Here is an 18,785-nt window from a genome sequence, read left to right as displayed (position 1 = left end):
AGAGGGGTAGCCGTGTTAGTCTGTATCCACAAAAACAACGAGGGGTCCAGTGGCACCTTAAAGACGATCAGATTTATTTGAGCATAAGCTTTCATGGGGTAAAAAACGCACTTCTCCATGCATCTGAAGAAGTGGGTTTTTACCCACGAAAGCTTATGCCCAAATAAATATGTTAGTCTTTAAGGTGACACTGGACTCCTCGTACTCTAAAAAGAAAACTGAAACAATGCTAAGAGACTGGTTTAAACTAAGACAACAGGAAAACATAGTTTAAGGCTTTTCACACCATTCTTAATCTGTCCCATTGTAACTTGGAGGAGCAGGAGCATATGGGACTTAACTGTAAAAGTGCTGGAGCAAATCATGTTGAGGAGCAATACTGAGCAATAGGTGGCATAAAGGTTCCTACCTTTTGCAAGTATTAGACCAACATTTACATCTATTTTCCCCCATAGTTAGGTTTTCCCCCTGTTTCTGGCCATCTGCTTTCTAATGCTAGGTACTGTCAATCCCACAAAGCCCACCCTCTAATACCAATTTGTGTGTGTAGATAGATTGCTGGAATTTTATTTATGAAGGAAAAAACTCAATTTGTTATAAGAGATGAGCATCTCACATGTATTGCGTTTACTCTGACATTACCTGGACCTCCAATGTGGGCTTCATGATAAATGCATGTTTACATTGTCAGATTTTACACTTCTCCCAAGTACTTACTGTTCCTTGTTCTAGTAAAAGTTGACACTGGCTGAGACATTCAGGGCTGTCAATAAGCTCCAAGAGCACCTTCTCTGCTTGTATCCGCTGTGCTAGATCAGTCCCCTCATAGAGCTGGTTACATAGTACTTCTAGCTCTGCCAAACTCTGTTAAGAAAGAACAATACTGAAACCTCCAAATACGCCTTTCACCTGTGGAAGCCTTACTTAAGATTCACAGTACCGGCTATTTACAAACACTGACATATATCCAGTACAGTAACATGAAATGCTACCTATGCTCAGTTTTCCAGAAAAGTGCAATCAAACCCCAGTAGCTTCTTTCCCTCCCAATTCTCACTGCAATAAGAGTGGCACAGAACTCCAGTAAAATTTATGTGCAAGAGAGACCAACAGATTTTATACCTCAGTACTAAAATGGAAGACATTACACCAGTGATTAAAATTAAGTGAGATAAAAGAATTGTTATCATGGACTACTCCTAATTTGAAATTTAGAACAGAAACAGGTCTGGTAAAGTTAATAAAAAGAATCCAAATTTAACATGTATTTTTCAAAAAAAGTTTGCTCTCTAACATTAGCTGTAAGTTCCAAAGATAGCGAAGGTAAGCTTTAAATCAACACTTGGCTTATTGAGCATATCTGATAATAGCATGAAAATGTTGTAACCTATTGACTGAAGAGTCAATATTTGAAAGCACAATGAAGAAAGTACTAAATGCAAAAAGCAGCTATAACATGAAGTACTTTTTAGAGAGAGATAATGCAGCACAGGAGGAAAAGAGAAAGAATCAACAAGATACTGTTTAAGAGGAAGCCAAATGAAGATTGAAGACCAGAGAGAAATCTATGCAAGACCAACAGAAAGTCACTGAGTCTATCCATATGCTTTATGTTAAGCATGGCCTAACTCTTTGCAAGACTGAGGCCCAAGTCTACAAAAAGTCCAGCTGTCATTTCATACTTAACACTTGTTTTAGAACAACATAGGGTCAGTACAGTTAGCAATTACTTAGAATAGTGATTCAAATAAGAAATTACAATACTCTTTCCTCCCTCCCGCCCCCATCTCCCCCCCTGCCCGCTCCACCCCCCAATTATCGTGAGAAGGGTGAACACGTTCCTCCACTGGTAGGTTTTAGTGACTAAAACAGAAATTTTTCAGGCTGAGATTTGCAGAGCTGTCTAAGGGGACTTCTACACTGCAAATGAAGGTGTGACCGCAGCACAGGTAAGCATATCCATCCTACCTTTAACCTTACTAGCTCAGGTAACAATAGTAGTGAAGACGTGGCAGCACAGGATTCAAAGTGGGCTGGCTGTCCCAGTACAAGCCTGCAGGGTACCTGGGTATGTACTCGGGTTGTTGGCCCATGGGTATGCCTACCCATGCCACAATCACACCTTCATTTTCTGGGTAAATTTACCCTAAAAGGGATTTGGACTACCAGCTCCCATCAATGGGAACTGGGCATCCAGATCTCTAAGTGGCTTTGAAACTATCAGACACACTGGGCAAACTGAATGTGTTGCCCCCAGCCCAAATACCTGCACCCTCTTCCCCCAAAAGCCCAGCCACAGGGTCCTCCTTGCCCAGATACCCTCACCCTCTCCCCTGCAGAGCCCAGCTGTGGCCCAGACACTCACACCCCTCCCCCCAGAGCCCAGGGATTCAGAGGCAGAAACAGCCTGATGCTTGGTCCCAGGCTTACAGGGAATTTCCTATGTGCCATTTCCTTCCCTCAGGACCTGCTGGGAACTGTAGCTGCCAGGAACCCTCTCCCTCCCCCCAGCAGTGTCTTTTATGTGCAAGCTGGGCTCTGCAGGGTCCAGCAGCTCTTAGTGGTGGCGAGCAGCACTGCAACCCATTTCTGTGAGGGAAAGGAAATTCTGCACACACGTTAATATCTGCAAAATTCTGCATTGCGTAGTGGCGAGAATTCCCCCAGAAGTATTAAGACAACACACATCTCATATCCCCCTAGCGCTTCCCTTAAAGGTTAGAGTGGCAAAGAGCCCTTTCAAATTTCCACTACATGCATCTGACGAAGTGGGTATTCACCCACGAAAGCTTATGCTCCAATACGTCTGTTAGTCTATAAGGTGCCACAGGACTCTTTGCCGCTTTTATAGATCCAGACTAACACGACTACCCCTCTGATCCTTAAAGGTTAGCATCTCCTAAAGATAAAACGTTTCCCTTTCAAGCAACTCACTCCTTGGGTCACATAAAAAGGGAAGATGTATTTATTCCTCTATAAATATAAACTAATGAATGAAAATAAGACCCTGAAAAAACAACATATGTACACTAACGCCCAAACAAGACACTAACTCAAAGGAATTAAACTCTCTTCTGCCCAACACTCACTCACCAACAGTTCTTTATATTCACTTTACCCTCTGACAGTTATTGGCACAATAGATCTTCAAACTAGATCCACACTTATGGATCTGCATCCCCTGAAATGCTCCATGGAATATTGGGTCACTTCTCTTCAATTTCCTTCCTTAGAGCTCATGCTGAGCTACAAACTTCAGTCCAATCCCTCCCTTCTATTTTAGCAGGTTTTTTCTTTCATTCACTGAATTCCCATTTCAGGATATCTCAACTCAAAAGCAAACAAAACAGCACCTTGGGGACTGGCCATAGCAACTCCTCAGGTCATGTCTGGAATGTTTCAGCATTTCAGAGTCCGGCTCTTTCACAGAAAGGTCATTTTAGTCTCTCCTACACTTTACATTGCAAAAGAGACCGTACAGAAGTCCCTTCTCCACTAGAGAGGACTCACCACCCTTGTACAAAAATAAAAGGCAAGTACAAGAGCACTGAAGATGACCCTGAAATTAAGACCTGCATACTAATCTCTGCATGCTGAAGTTGCTCCTTTAATCAGCAAGTATTATTTTCCTGATATTAGCAGCCTCTAAACTATGTACCTGGAACTGCACAACGAATCATTTTCCCCCACATATTCTGATATTGTCTCTCTAAGTATCAAACCCAGTACCATCCCACTGGAGGAAGTGGAAGCCACTTCACGGCTACTATCTTCATTCTCCTAGAAACTGGCCTAAAAAAAACTTCCCTAATAAACTCAGACTTCACTTTAGGCACCTCCAATATAGACAACTTACACTGCCACTAAAAAATTGAGATGAGGATAAATCTGCAATCCTTTAAAAAAGAAGTGGTAGCAGGTACCAAGGTCAACATTTTTGTTGAGTTAAAGTTTCACTGGCAAATAAAAATTGGCATTAACCCACAATCATTCGGACACTTAATACACGTTAATTACATAGTCCACTATCTGAGTCTCCTCTGTCACATTATTTCTGAATTATAACCTCCATCCATGCAACTCTGGGGAACAGCAGGAGATAAACCATAGATCATCTCTGATTCCTCCAGGATTTCTTTCGGTAGTTATATAACTCAATGCACATGCAAAATTCTTGGGAATAAATCTGCATACACAGGTCAGTAGTGTGTAGAGCAGTTTCCCATCCAAACTAATGAAAAGAATTGGAATTAAACATAATTATTATGATTTCCTGTGAAAAATTTATGCACCCAGTAGCACTAAATACAAAGATGAACAGAATATGTTGGAGAAGAGTCAACCAAGCTTTGGTAAAGGGAAATCACACCTATTAGAATTCTTTCAGACTGCCAACAAACACGTGAACAAGGATGATCCAGTGGATATAGCGTACTTAGACTTTCAGAAAGCCTTTAACAAGATTCCTTAACAATGGCTCTTAAACAAAGTAAGCAGTCATGGGCTAAGAGGGAAGGTCCTCTCATGGACCAGTAACTGGTTAAAAGACAGGAAACAAAGGGTACGAACAAATGGTCAGTTTTCACAGTGGGGAGAGGAAAATAGCAGGGTCCTTCAAGCATCTGTACTGAGACCAGTGCTGTTCCACATATTCATAAATGATCTGGAAAAAGGGGTACACAGTAAGATGAAAAATTTGCAGACAATACAAAATTACTCAAGGTAGTTAAATCCAAAACTGACTGAGAAAAGGTTACAGTAGAATCTCACGTGACTGAGCAGATGAAATTCAGTGTTGATAAATGCAAAGTAATGCACATTGAAAAAAAATAATCTGAACTATACATACAAAATGATGGGGTCTAAATTAGCTGTTACCACTCAAGAAAGAAATCTTGGAGTCATCATGGATAGTTCTCTGAAAACATCTATTCAACGTGCAGCAGCAGTCAAAAAAGCTAACAATGTTAGGAACCATTAGGAAAGGTTAAGAAACCATTAAGAAACCATAGGAAGACAAAAAATATGATGCCACTATATAAAGCCATGGTACACCCACACCTTGAATACTACGTGCAGTTCTGGTCACCCCATCTCAAACAAGATATATTAGAACTGGAAAAAGTTCAGAGAAGGGCAACAAAAACAATCAGGGATATGAAACAGCTTTCATACAAGGAGAGAGTAAAAAGACTGGGACTATTCAGGATAGAAGAGAGACAACTAAAGGGGGCTATGACAGAGGTCTTGAAAATCATTAATGGTGTGGAGAAAGCAAATAAGGAAGTGTTATTTACCCCTTCATATAACACAAGAACCAGGCATCTCCCGGTGAAATTAACAAGCACAAGGTTTAAAACTAACATGAGGAAGTACTTCTTCACACAACGCACAGTCAATCTGTACAACCCATTGTTAGTGGATGTTGAAGGCCAACAGTGTAACTGAGTTCAAAGAAGAACTGGATAAGTTCATGAAGGGTAGGTCCATCAACGGCTATTACCCAAGATAGTCAACCCCATGCTCTGGGTGTCCCTAAGCCTCTGACAGCCAGAAGCTGGGAGTGGATGACAAGAGGACGGATCACTCAATAGCTACTCTGTTCTGTCCCTTCCCTTCTGAAGCAGCTGGCATCAGTCACTGTCAGAAGACAGGATATTGGGCTAGATGGACAATTGGTCTGACCCAAAATGGCCATTCTTATGTTCTTAATCAATGCAAGCAATCTGCATTTAATGCAATTATTAAAAAACAAACAAATCATAATAACTAATCATATATTAGCTACCTTAGTGCTATTCATTCTGGATGAGGAGCTTTTTCTCATCAGTTTCAAATAGATCGTATGCTATCAGGATTAGAACAGTTCCTATCTTACATTTACATTCCCTGACTTTGATCTCCCAGCCATAACATTACTATTCTACAAAGTGTCTCCAAAATTAGCAATTTTACTAAAACCTTTAACTTCATTACAGTTAACAGTGGTGCTTCTCACCATATGAACTGTCCAAATGATGCACTGAGAAAAATTCAGTCTAGTTGTCTTTCAGCATAGGCCACTGGCACTGCTTCAGATACAGGAGACAGTTAAGAGATTTTATTCCCTGGGAAAGCACACACTTTCAAAAGACATTCTTTTGCTAACCAGTAGCATGATCTTGCACAAAACAACACTCATGATTCCTCACTTAAAAAAAATAAACCCTCAATTCAAGATGCAGACAACTAAGTCTGCTTCCAAACAAAAGCATCCATAGCTAAACAAGGACTCCACACCAAAAAAAATCTAGCTAGCATTTTTCTCCTAAGTGTACCTTCACATTTCTACAAATGTTGGCCTGGGTCAAACCCTGATGGCAAACCCATGAGAGGACATTCCTGAGAGAGGTGGAGTTTGTTGTCCTCCATGCCCTTCCCATGAGGTAAACAACAAGGCCTTTCATTTAACCATTCTACCAGGGAACACACACTGGCTGTGGGATCCCAGTGGATGGGTACTCCGTGGAAAAGATAATACTGTCTGGGTCTGCATTATCTTTCCTGACTAAATTGTGCAAGGCTGAAGGAGGAATAGCGTGTGCCTACGGCCGCTCCAGTCCAGCCACTCCACCCTCCATCTCCTAACCATGTGAGACCCCTCTTTGGGATATGTAAAAGGGATGGGGGACAGCGCTGCCGAGATGGCCAACTCCGCTTTCAGGTAGGGAGGGGCAAGATCCATGTGTAGCAGAGACCCTCTGTGTGCAAATCTAAGGAAGGATACAAAGACTCAGGTTGTTCAAGGCGAAAAGTTACGTTCCTAGAATGCTGTCTTTTAATAAAGTTTAGCCTGGGTAAATACAGGGCCACACTACCCTCTTAGGGTATGTCTAACTTAAAACCCTACAGGAGAGCAGCTGCAGCATTTTAGTGTAGGTTCTCCTGTCAGCATAGGTAATCCACCTCCCCAAGGGGCTCTCTCTTCCACACACCTGTTTGCACCCGGGGTTAGGTCAGTATAGCTATGTCTCTCAGGAGCATGGATTTTTCACACCGCTGAGAGATGTAGCTATATCATTATAAGATCCTAGCGTAGACCAGGCCTTACTCAAACTGAGATATCCTACTCCTCAGCTACACCTACTGAAATCACAAGTTCAAGGAGTAAAATGATATTCCATGTTACAATATTAACGGCTTTAGAGATATTCCCCATTTTAAGTACAGGAAATTCACTAGTGCTGATAATAGCTCTAAAACAAGAATGATTTTTTAAGTATGCGTGTCCTGATCATTCAGCAGAAGAAAAGAAAGTCGTATCCTCAAAGGACTAGCAACCATTTAAAATTTTCTTGACACACTGAAGCCTGAGAGCAAACGCTGAAGATACTACTGTAATCTGTTTGCAAAGAATTCAAATGAAGCAAAAATGCACCCTCTAAGCTATCGTTTGTGTTTCACTTTTGAAATATTAATTGTAAGAAGATCATTGTACAATACTAGCTGCTTTAAAGAGCCTCGGGGGAAAAAATACCAGCCCGTCCACTAATATAGCTGCTGGCACAAATGAGGCAAACGTCATGATTCCTCAACACCAGAGTATTTAATCCAGGACTAGGCAGGTGCTTGTTATTTATGACCATTTCCAAATACAGAGGATGCCACCAAGCATTTTTGGGGTTTTTTACTCCAATAGTAAAAGCGGCTGCAGAGGAGACTTCAGAGAAAGTCATCACAGAATTTGAAAATGTAAACCAGTGGCCACTGCAACTTCCTCCTGTAAGTACAACTTTCCAGAGGCAGAATTTCCAACAATGTCAAATCATATTATTCAGAATACCTATAAATAATGGCAGGGATTACAAAAATTTAGGCTCAGAATTCAAGTTAAATCTTGGCCAGAAAGCAACTAAGAGGGACTACAAAGGTGAGGCCTGTGGGCTCAGATGCTCAAAGGCATTTAGGTGCCTAACTCCCACTGATTTCAATGGGAGTTAGGCACCTAAATACCTTTAAGAATCTGGACCTTGATCTCTAGGTATAGAGTGTCTCCTTCTAGAATACCCTTTAATGGCTAGTCCCAAAAAAAACATTACTGCCTCTTCACTATCCAGAAGGTTAGTACCGAGATTAATTGGAACAAGACAAACAAGGGAAGAACAAAGGAGCAAAACGAGGGAGGGAACAATGAAATGAATTAGGAGAACAAAAAATGGGATGTTTTCCCTGGCAAAAAGCCATTAGATTCTCTGACAGAGAAGCTTTCATTTCTGGTTGCAAAGATATCCTTCAGTATACATGCAACACAGTTCTGTCTTCCTGAGTCTGCACACCAATAGCTCATATCTTTCCAAGTGGCAGCAAGGAGAAATTGACAAGACTACTCAGTTTCACTGGTGTTATTCAACCTGTGGGGAAAAATTAAAATGAAATTGACATGATTCTTGTCACTGTATTGCTGCTTGGAAAAACTAGGATCAGCAGAGGCAGACAATGCAGCTACTCATAGGGAGGAGACCCTCATAGTTCAGAGGCTAGAGGACAGGCAAAACAGCAAAAATATCTATCCACCTAACAACACTCAAAGAAGGTCTTCAGGTGAGTGGGGAGGAGAGAGAGAAAGCATCCTTTCTCCTGTCCATCAGCCAGAGAATTGAGATTTATTAGAGACCTAACTAGCTAGAGAATGATATGAAAGATGAAGCCCCTTGAACAAGGTTCAGGGATAGTATACCAATAGAAATCCCAACATCCTTTGACTTCCCAGAAGCTGGGGTTAGGAACTGGACTTTTTAACATGATTTCACTGGTAGGCACCCTCATCTTTCTCATCAGCTACCAGTTAGTAGACCTAGTCCTTCTATTAGAAGGCATCTGCTAAATATTTCAAGCCCTGAGTGTAACCTAGAAAGAAACAGCCAGGGAAATCCTAATAGGCCTAATCTAATATGTGACAGGCCCTGTTTAGAATGGATACTCTGAAGTCAGCTGCCTTTGCTCCTCTTCGTCCACACCTTCACCTATAAATCAATGCTTACAGCTTTGTTTTTTATTTTAAATAAAAGGACTGAATTTACAACCATCAAAACTCAGCTAAATGGCAGTCCAAGAAAATTTTGAAGACAAACCGCTAACAGAATCTGTCTAATTAAATTTGGTTTAATTAACCATGGTATGTAGTTTCCCAGCGATTCTGTCAAGGAAAGGGAGACAGTAACTCTGATAATACATTTCTGAGAAGTATGAAGAATCACTTTTTTTTCCCCTTTTTTTTTTTTTTTTTTTTTTTAAGGTAGCCATTGAAACCTTCAATGGATTTGATTGGCTGCCCCTGAATTTGTATAATACAACCTTCAACTTTCAGGTTAAAAAAATGGCCATATACAGTTTGCACATTAAAACCTTGTGGAAATAGCCACTTTGGGGGAAGGGGGGGGGTTTACAGATAATTTGTACATCTAGGGGATGCTGAAGCTGAAAGAGAAATCAGTCTCTGAATTTTATAGGAAAAAAAGTAACTAACATGTAACAATCCCAGATGCAAAACTGAGTGAACCACTCCCATTCAGATTAAAAGGAAAATGAAACTTGGAAAAAAAGCAAGCAAATACATCTGGGGGGAAATAATCCAAAATACACACTGAGAAGGAGAGGAACAAACAAGGAAGCAAAAGTAATGAAAGAGACCTGAAAGCAATAGTGACTGGGAAAAGAGACATAAGTCTGCTATGCAGTATAGTTGTGCTCCAAAAGGTCAACACAATTTTAGGCAGCATCTACTGAGGTACCATGTCATGGACAAGATTATTGACCATCTTTATATCACATCAGGAATTCTGCATTCAGCCCTCGATAAATACCAGATAAAGTACTGATAAATTTCAGAAAATCCAGAATAAAGTGATAAAAGTTATCAGGTCCCTGAAACAAATGATTTATGATCACAGATTAAAAGAACTAAATATTTATAGCTTGACTAAGCGATGATTTACAGACTCCAAATAGCTGAATGTGAGCACAAAGGATGGAAATGAATTATCTGGTACAGCATATCAGAGTACAACTATGAATAACAGGCCGAAATTAAGTCAGAAAATATTTAGGCTGAATATCTGGGTTTTTAAAACTACACTGGACAAAACACTAGACAATAGTCAGAACAGGAAAATAATCTAGCCCTAAATGAGTTGGTCTATCCGAGACAGGGCCTGCCGCCCTTCGGGGCACTCTGCAAGGCACATCTATAGGTACAGCCACACTTAAGACGGTGTGCAGAGTTCAGACACTACACTTCCAGCTAGCATGGGTATAAATAGCAGTGTAGATCGTGACACATGGCTTAGAGTAGAGTGCTTTACACACCAGTACCTCTAGGGTTTATACCATACAAGGCTCACTGCATGCCACGCAGTGCCTCCCATGTCTATACTGCTCTTTTTAGCAGCGTAGTGTCCCACTACCTCCCCCTGCCAGAGCCTTTCCTGGCCACAGTGAAAGGCTCCAGAGGGGAAAGGCTCCAGAAGCTCCTGTAGTGCCTGTAATTTACACACTGTCATAAATGTAGACATACCTTATCAGACAGGTTTTTGCTTGAGGCAAACCGTAGGAAAGATGCACGCTGGTAGGCACGGACTAACTTGTGTCCTCTGCTTGGAATTCTGTCAATATGCAGGAACTTGTTATTTAATCAATGTATTGTGTTTGTTGCATGATGTTTCAAAAAGCACACTGAATTAATAAATAGGACATGCTGAAGGGCACAGTTCTCTGCTGCAAGAAACTAAAGTGGATGATTGAATATAGGTATTTTCCACTAGCCTATTTTAAAAAATAACACCTTTACTGTGGGGAAAGCCAATGACAGATTATAGAGAGCAGACATAGGAAATACATTGCCCCTCCAAGCAGAAATGGGATTGGCATAACCCTCTCCTAATACGATATCAACCCACGTGGTCACATGCAACTGATGCCTGTATTTCCCAAATGCACTCCAATCTGGTTTGAAGTAGCTGCAGCAATGCTTTGGAAAACACAGCAAGACAGCCAGTGCAAAGGTGCCAACTGACTATAAATGACCCAGAAAGCTGAAGCAGAAGTAGAGATGTGTGGGAAATTAAATGTCCCTCCCTCGGAAATTTTAATGTCCAACTTCTGTTCTGATTTTTTCCCCCTGTCAAATTTTCAGCAGAAGAGAAATTCCAGTTCCTGCACAGCTCTGTTCCTGCTCCCTGTATCATTTGCATCCTGGGAGTACCTTTGCACTGGCTATCTTGCTACATGGGTCCCCCTTTCACACCCAGAGGCACTAGCACTGTGCCAGTATTATTCCCCTTGTAGAGTATGGCACCATCCCTCCAGCTTTCTGCAGCCTTCCAGGCACCGTCTTTTCCGCAACCCGCCCCAGTGCCCACCAACCCACCTCTTTGGCACCCCTCCCGACCCACCCTGGCATCCCCCAGTATCTCTCCCTGACCCACCCTGGCACCCCCCTGTATCCCTTCCCGACCCAACCTGGCACCCTTTTTGGTACACTCCTCCACAACCCACCCTGGCAACCCCTTCGGTACACCCCTCCCCAACCCACCTTAGCACCCCCCTAGTTCCTCTCCGGGACCCATCCTGGCACCCCTTTCGGTACCCCCCCACCCCCACCACCCTAGCACACCCCACGACGCACTCTGGTACTACCTCCTCCCCTCCCCCCCACGCACCCCTCACCCCATCCCCAGCCTGGCCCCACCCCATGGCCCGGTTCCCCGGCGCACACCCCCACCCGTCCTGCCTGGCTCGCTGCCCCAGGGGCCATTTCCGTGGCCGACCCAGCGCGCCACAGCAGCTCCAACCGCCAGGCCGGCTCCCAACGGCTCCTCCGCTCGGCCCAGCCCGGCCCGCGGCGCACTGACCTGGACGTGCCGCGCCATCTTCCCGAGCGGCACCGGGAGCCGGGGGCGTGGGGGCCGTGCCCGGCCCGGGGCAGCGGGCAACGCGGGGCTGGCCGGGGCGGGGGCAGCGTGTAGAGCCGGGGAGGGGGAGAATGCAGTGTGTGGAGCCGGGGGGGCGGGGCGATACAGTGAGGGAGAAGGGAAGCGAGCCGAAGGGGGCAGTGTGAAGGGGCGGGGCGACAGCAAGGGGGAGGAGCAATGCAGTGTATGGGGGAGGGGCGATGCAGTGTAGGGGGGAGTGGCGGGCAGGGTGAAAGGGGGATGCAGTGTGTTTCTGGGGTGGTGGGGGCGATGCAGTCTTGGGGAGGGGGAGAAGAGCGAAAGGAGAATGGGGGCAGAAAGGAAGCGTGGGGGAATGCAGTGGTAAACTGGGGGGGGGGGGAAGTGTCCCAGATCGTATGCAGTGATGAGATGGGCAGAGGGGAGGCAGTGCACAGCCAGCAGAGAGCGGAGAGAGCCACGCCGTACAGCTATGCAGGGCGAGGGGGGGAATAATGCAGTGTAAGCCAGCAAGGAGTGGGGGAGGCAGTGCAGAGCAGGGCAGCTGAGAGCAGGGGGACATGAGAGCGGAATGTGGAGCATGCTGGGGGCGATGGGAGGCACGGAGCAGCCAGCGCTGATAAGGTGAAGCACACAATCCAGTCCAGGGTAGATGGGGGCAAGAGGGTTGGTGGAGATGGACTGTTACCCCATTTCCTTTGTTCAGTGTGGTGCATGGTCCCGTTTCTCTTGCTGCATACAGTGGAGGGGATGCTGAGGGTGACGGCATGCTAGGCTGGAGGGATGTGGTAATTGGACAAAAGCCATAAGACTAATGCCATGTACGTGCCACCATTGCCATCGATGGTGACGTTGCTGTGAGTCAACATGTCCGGGACTCTATTGAATCAAGTGGATCAGGACCTTTATCCAATAAATGGTCCTTTTGCTGCTGTGGTCTTGGTGGCTGGTAGAGGCAGAGGAACGCATCACTGCTAGCAAGTGACTCAATGACTCCAAAATCCCCTGCTTGGTGTAGGAAAATGATCCTCTGCTTAAATCCACGTGGAATGGATTTACCTTAGGGCTCATTTTAGTACAAAATCCAAATATAGTAATCAGAAAAAAGCATCTGCTTTACTTCCTACGTAGTGCTACATGGAGCCCCAAGAGAATGTCACACAAGTTATTTTGCCACTGGTGAAGAAGCATAGGAAAGGCTGAAATTTGGCCCTCAAACATCAAAGACCACGTTAAAAATGTTTGGCCTCAGCCCAGATCCCCTGACTCCCAGGCATGTACCTCACCAAAATTACCACCCCTTCTTTATCACATGGAAAAGCAGTAGTACCTGGATGATCATAAGCAATCAGGAAAGAGAAAGTCGTAAAACATGCAAAATGGCACAGAGATACACTCAAGGAAAGGGGGACGGGGAGGGCCTGTCTTTTTATTCTTTTTGTACAATACCTGGCACAGTGGGGGTGCTGGTCCTTTACTAGAGCTCCTAGATGCTACAGTGATACAAGTAATAAAAATAATCATAGTAATAATAATAATAAAAAAAAACTAAAGGGAAAATGGGTCAGGAGCCCAACAAATATCCCCAAAATAGAGAGAATTACCACGAATGGAAATTGAAAAGAAAGTCTCAGGGATAATAAAAATAATGGCCAATTGCTTAATTATAGCATGGAGGTTGTATGTGCGTTTCTTCTGGCTATGGATCTGATGCAGTGTAGTAATGAATCGGACTAACTGCTAAAAGAAACTTGTTAGTACAAGTGGTAACTATAAGATTAAAAACTCCTACATTTTACGGAAAGACCTTGGGCCTACTCAGAACAACTGCAAAGTGTGATATGTCTAAGAATCTTAAAAAGCAATGAACAAGACTGAAAATGCAGGGAATCCTGACTGTGCATTAATTGAGCACTGCTGTACAGAAAACAGGTTACTTCTGCCTAGTATCAAGAGTGAGGCCTAAGAGCACTCATACACCATAATCTGCACACGTCAGCCCATGCCTCCTTAGATACATCTGTTCTCTGCATAAGCCCTGCCCTTTTGTTGTACTGTGCACTTGTGGATTAGGAACCACATGCATAGGGGGTTTTGGCTCACTGGTTCTTAAGCACATGTGCCCCATGCATAGGCTCTCCTCAGGCTTGTATGTTGTGCACCTAAACCGTGCTTCCTGCTGTGCAAAGCTTTGTAAAGAACAAAGCCAATTAGTTATAACAATTTAAGAACTAAGCATTTGGCAAGGGATCAGGTTGGCAGCCTCAGGAAGACAAGGCCAGGTCAGGACTCTCATCTAAAATAAATCTAAACTGGCCCTATGTCTACGCTGCCAAAACACCTACTACTTCCTGCCTTGCTCTGTCATTTTGAGCTGTCTTCCCCCATGTGTATTCCCACCTCGTCCCTTAGACTGAGCACTAAGGAGAGAGGCAGTGTGCATTAGGAGGGCAGAGAGGAGCTGGCACAGGATACAGAGCAATTTTAGGCAGAGTTGCTTGGCAGTAGGAGGTGGGCGGGGAACATTGTGCAATTATCTGCCTGTTGGGGCTATATACCTGCTTGAACAATTTCCTCATCTTACCTGCCTTAGTTACCCGACAGGGCCAAGATACTCTGTCTTTGGAACAGATTTTCTGATGCAGAAGTTTGGGGTCTGTATCTTGAGTACTGTGGGCAGGGCATCAGCTCAGGTTAGCGGGTTCATGGATCCCCAGATGAAGATGTAGCAGCCCATAGATGCATATATTTATGAAGGGTTCTTAATGGTTCTGTCATGCATGACATCACTCATCATCAAATGAGTATGGTAAGGCAAGGATCCACTTGGGTCACAGTTAACATGACGGTGTAGACCCTTTCTGAGCTGCACACACCTATTATGCTGGGTAGGGGCCTATTGTCCACCTTTGGTTGGTGTTTGTATAAATATAAAGCCTGGTGAATGTTAACTGGATAATCTAGTATTCCATTGCAGAAGTATGGGCTGTGATTATCAAAAACCACATTCAGATTGTTTGGTGTGACCTGGGGTGCCTCGGGTAGCTCTCACTGAAAATGCCAAGGTCAGGGGAGACTGCAAAAAGGAAAGCAAATACTCCCAAAACTGGTGGTTAACACTGAAGTTAGACTCACCAACCAGTCACAAACTGTGCTCCTGATCCCGCACACTGGTTATTAAGAAGCTAAAAAAGAAATCATACAGTCCTCTTTATTGCATTCTAGCACTCTGTTTCCCAATCAGCACATAGGTCCAGTACAGTAAGAAGTTATTTAAAAACTCTGTTCACTACAAAAAATGTTCTTCTGACCCCAAAGGGCCAGCTACATTACCAGGTCAATATTAGTTTGGATCTTACCCAAAATACCATGCTGCCAGCCAATCCTTTAACATCTAAAACTAAAGATTTATTATAAAAGAAAGAAAGAACAAGAAGAGAGTTGTTAAATGGTAAAGCACTCAGATACATACATAAGACTTCAAAGTCCATATATCAGTTTCTTAGCACTTGGCAAGTTTGCTGGCTTGAAAGTCCCTCTGGAACACATCCATATTGGTCATTCAGTCCTTTGTTCAGAGCTTCAGTTTGTAGAAAAAAGTTACTCCAGAGGTAAGAAGCAGGAATGAAGACAAAATAGAGAAGATGCTGCTGATCTTTATATTCCCTTTGCATGCGGCTTGTACTTTCTGTATCCCAAAAACAAGCTTCACAGGACATGGCATGGAAAAGCTGTCCACCGCCGCTACATGCCTTGCTGGCTTATAAGTGTATCCCCTGGCTCCTTTCAGTGGGTTCATTGTACAGTTCATGACCCTTGATGCGCCATCAAATAGGCTAGGCCAAGGGCAGAGAGGAGCTGGCATAGGATGCAGAGCAACTGATGCCAACCTGTCTGGGGGTGTGTCACAGAAACACAGCACAAATTTGGAAATACAGATATACCATACATATCTATAACTCACAATACAAAGGTGATAAACATATAAACAAGATTCAGAGTAGCAGCCGTGTTAGTCTGTATTTGCAAAAAGAGAAGCTTATGCTCAAATAAATGTTAGTCTCTAAGGTGCCACAAGTACTCCTTTTCTATAAACAAGATAATCATACTTGGCAAATAACATTTTTGAAGCTACCTTACAGGGCATATCTGGTCAGATTATTTGCAATTTTATACTATTGGTATCAATAATATCACCAAATGTTCCACATATTCCATACAGCATCATAGTTGGGTCTTCCTGAAGTTTTCACAGCCATGTACAAATGCCCAATGGTTCATGGCTGGGACCTTATCACCAAAATATCATTAAATATCCCTTTGCCCAGTTGGGAAATGTTAATGGGGTAACTGTAATAACAATGGTCACCCCCTCTCCTTTTCCTCATTCTTCTGTCTGTCCTCCCCTTCCTCCCAAAGGAAGCTTCTGGTCCATCAATGCTTCGTAGCAGCTGAGAGATGGATGAGCTCCTTTCTATTTGAATTTTACTTAAGAAGCTGAATGAGGAGCCAATGCAGGGTTCCAAATACAGTTTCTTAAACCCTATCTACCCTAGGCAGAATAGCATTGCAAATAACAAAGTGTAATGCTCAGAACTTGCAACACCAGTAAAATGTCCTGCATCCACATACAAATGCAGCTCCAGGATCTTTACAAGAATTGGTCCCACTGACTGATGATTGCACTACTCAAGAGCAAGTCCTTAGCTCCAGTCTGGGTGGACAAATGCTGAGTATGATGCTTTTTCCTCACTGTGGATAGGAGGTCACATGTTGTAACTGCATCCGTTCAGAGGGCTGTCCCAGCTCTATCCCATGATACAGTGCCTTACCTTTCAGCAAGCTTTCTGGGCAAGTGTCTCTTGACACACTCCACCGCTTGTCCCAGACATTGCAGGAGGCCATTGTACCAATGGATAATGCCTAGCATTTTCTGCAAGTAACTAGAACACACAGCTCATTGTCAGCATCCGCTCCTCTGAGAACTGAACAATACTCGAGCTCCCTGCCACCATCTACATGTAGTAACACCTGTAGTGGCAAAACATTTTGATCAAGCTGTGAGTTGGCCAAAGGTTGTGTCATCTCTTCCTGGGATCTTGTATGATGTGGTAATCCATGTGGAAGTCACCTCAGAAACCAGCAGAACTAGCTGCTGTCCAGTGCTGTACACATACACTGTATAGATAGCAACAAATTAAACCTCACAACATCCCATTTTGTAGATAAGACAGAAATGAAGTGAATTGCCAAAAGGCTACACAGCAAGAGAGGATTAGAGCTCAGAAGTGTCTGTATCTCAACTCTGAGCTCAATCCACTGGACTATAGTGGCTAGGTAACATTTAACTGCACAAAAACTTATAAATACTTGTACCATTTTAAGATTTGTAATATTAAGGGCCCCTCCTAATCAAATGTGTTACTGTTGGATTATTTAAATGTATTATATCTTTCACAGTAAATTATTAAGCCTTTGGTTTTACTCAGCTTTGTGTTATACACAATTGTTTGTATATTACAATACTGCATCATTCATATTAGCAGGTTAGGATATTTGCATACAGTGAGGCAGCAATACTGTGATAATGGAACTGATTAAAAAAATAACTACAAATGCACTGAGATTCATAGGCATAGTATTAAGATAAGCAACAGCAACCTTTTGCTGGGTGAATGCCTTGCTCAAAAGACAGTCAATCTGCAATGCTGGAGCAAACTTAAAGCTCTTGTTTCTTGGGCTGGGCAGAATTGGGAGTATTAGAGAGTGACACCATTGTTCACCTGTGGGAATGTGGAGCTCATGCCAATTTTGTGCACTCTTGTCTAGTGTGTGGCTGTATCAGTTAAAATCATAGAATATCAGGGTTGGAAGGGACCTCAGGAGGTCATCTAGTCCAACCCCCTACTCAAAGCAGGCACACTCCCCAATTTTTGCCCCAATCCCTAAGTAGCCCCCTCAGGGATTGAACTCACAACCCTGGGTTTAGTAGGCCAATGCTCAAACCACTGAGCTATCCCTCCCACTGCTTGTCTTAGTTGCATTCAGGATCCAGTCTTCATAGGGAGCAAGAACAATCATTTTTATGGGCAGAAAAAGTGGGAAACTCCAGGGATTTAAAATCAAACAGAGGGAAAGTGTGTGCATGTTTCTGAACTCTCAGTGAAACTGCCTCCTAACCCCATTAGAGACCCAGATAGAGCGTAGCAGGGCAAATGTAAACCAAGACTCAGGTTCTTTTGTGTGTGTGTGTGTGTATGTGTGTGTGTGGAGGTTCTGCTACCAAAAATTTTGAATATAAAGAATAAAACCCTTTTTCGGTTTCTTAAAAACAACAATTTAGTAGAGTTTTTATGCCTTTTGCCCTCCTTCACACTGGAAGCTGGACCGTAGGACACATTGCAGACACTGTTCTGAAGGTGCTGCCTGGTTTTGGCATCATAGCTAATCTTGATTCCATTGACGTCGATAGCTTAACTCTTATTGGCTTCCGTGGGAGCAGGACTGGGAACTAAGAATGTATATGTTCCTAATAAGAGGTCTCACTTGGACTTCCTTGTGGTTTTAATGTACTATTTCCAGCTCAGGTGTGTGTCTCATTTTCTCCTGGGTGGAATGGCACCATCCTACTGAATTTGTTGTTACTGGATTATTTGACTACATCTCTTGCTACAGAGAAACCCTAAACTGGATCTATTTGTTTGTGTTTAGGCATATTGTTATCCCACCTGAAAAAGGCTGAATCTGTTGTATCCTTTTTATTTAATTTTGAAAGGTCTGATTTAAAAAGAGAGAGAGAGAGAGAGAGAGAGAGAGAGAGAGAGAGAGAGAGAGAGAAAGCAGCCAAGAAAAGATCAG

At 43.4% G+C, this 18,785-nt stretch overlaps 1 protein-coding gene across 1 annotated transcript in view; it reads right to left on the bottom strand.

Moving 5' to 3' along the window:
* RANBP17 (RAN binding protein 17) overlaps window positions 1–11,938 on the bottom strand; it is a 257,021-nt gene extending 245,083 nt beyond the window's left edge. Inside the window, exons 1-2 of the mRNA XM_074960698.1 lie at window positions 11,889–11,938; window positions 718–864 (exon numbers count right to left, since the gene is read on the bottom strand). Of these exons, the coding sequence (XP_074816799.1) occupies window positions 718–864; window positions 11,889–11,906 (165 nt within the window). The 5' untranslated portion in view covers window positions 11,907–11,938. The remainder of the gene's footprint in view (window positions 1–717; window positions 865–11,888) is intronic.
* Window positions 11,939–18,785: the final 6,847 nt, after the last annotated feature.

Source organism: Natator depressus, chromosome 8, assembly GCF_965152275.1.
Source record: "Natator depressus isolate rNatDep1 chromosome 8, rNatDep2.hap1, whole genome shotgun sequence".
Lineage (NCBI taxonomy): Eukaryota > Metazoa > Chordata > Testudines > Cheloniidae > Natator > Natator depressus.
Note: the sequence above shows the minus strand (reverse complement) of the source record. Positions and strands in the feature narration are given on the sequence as shown.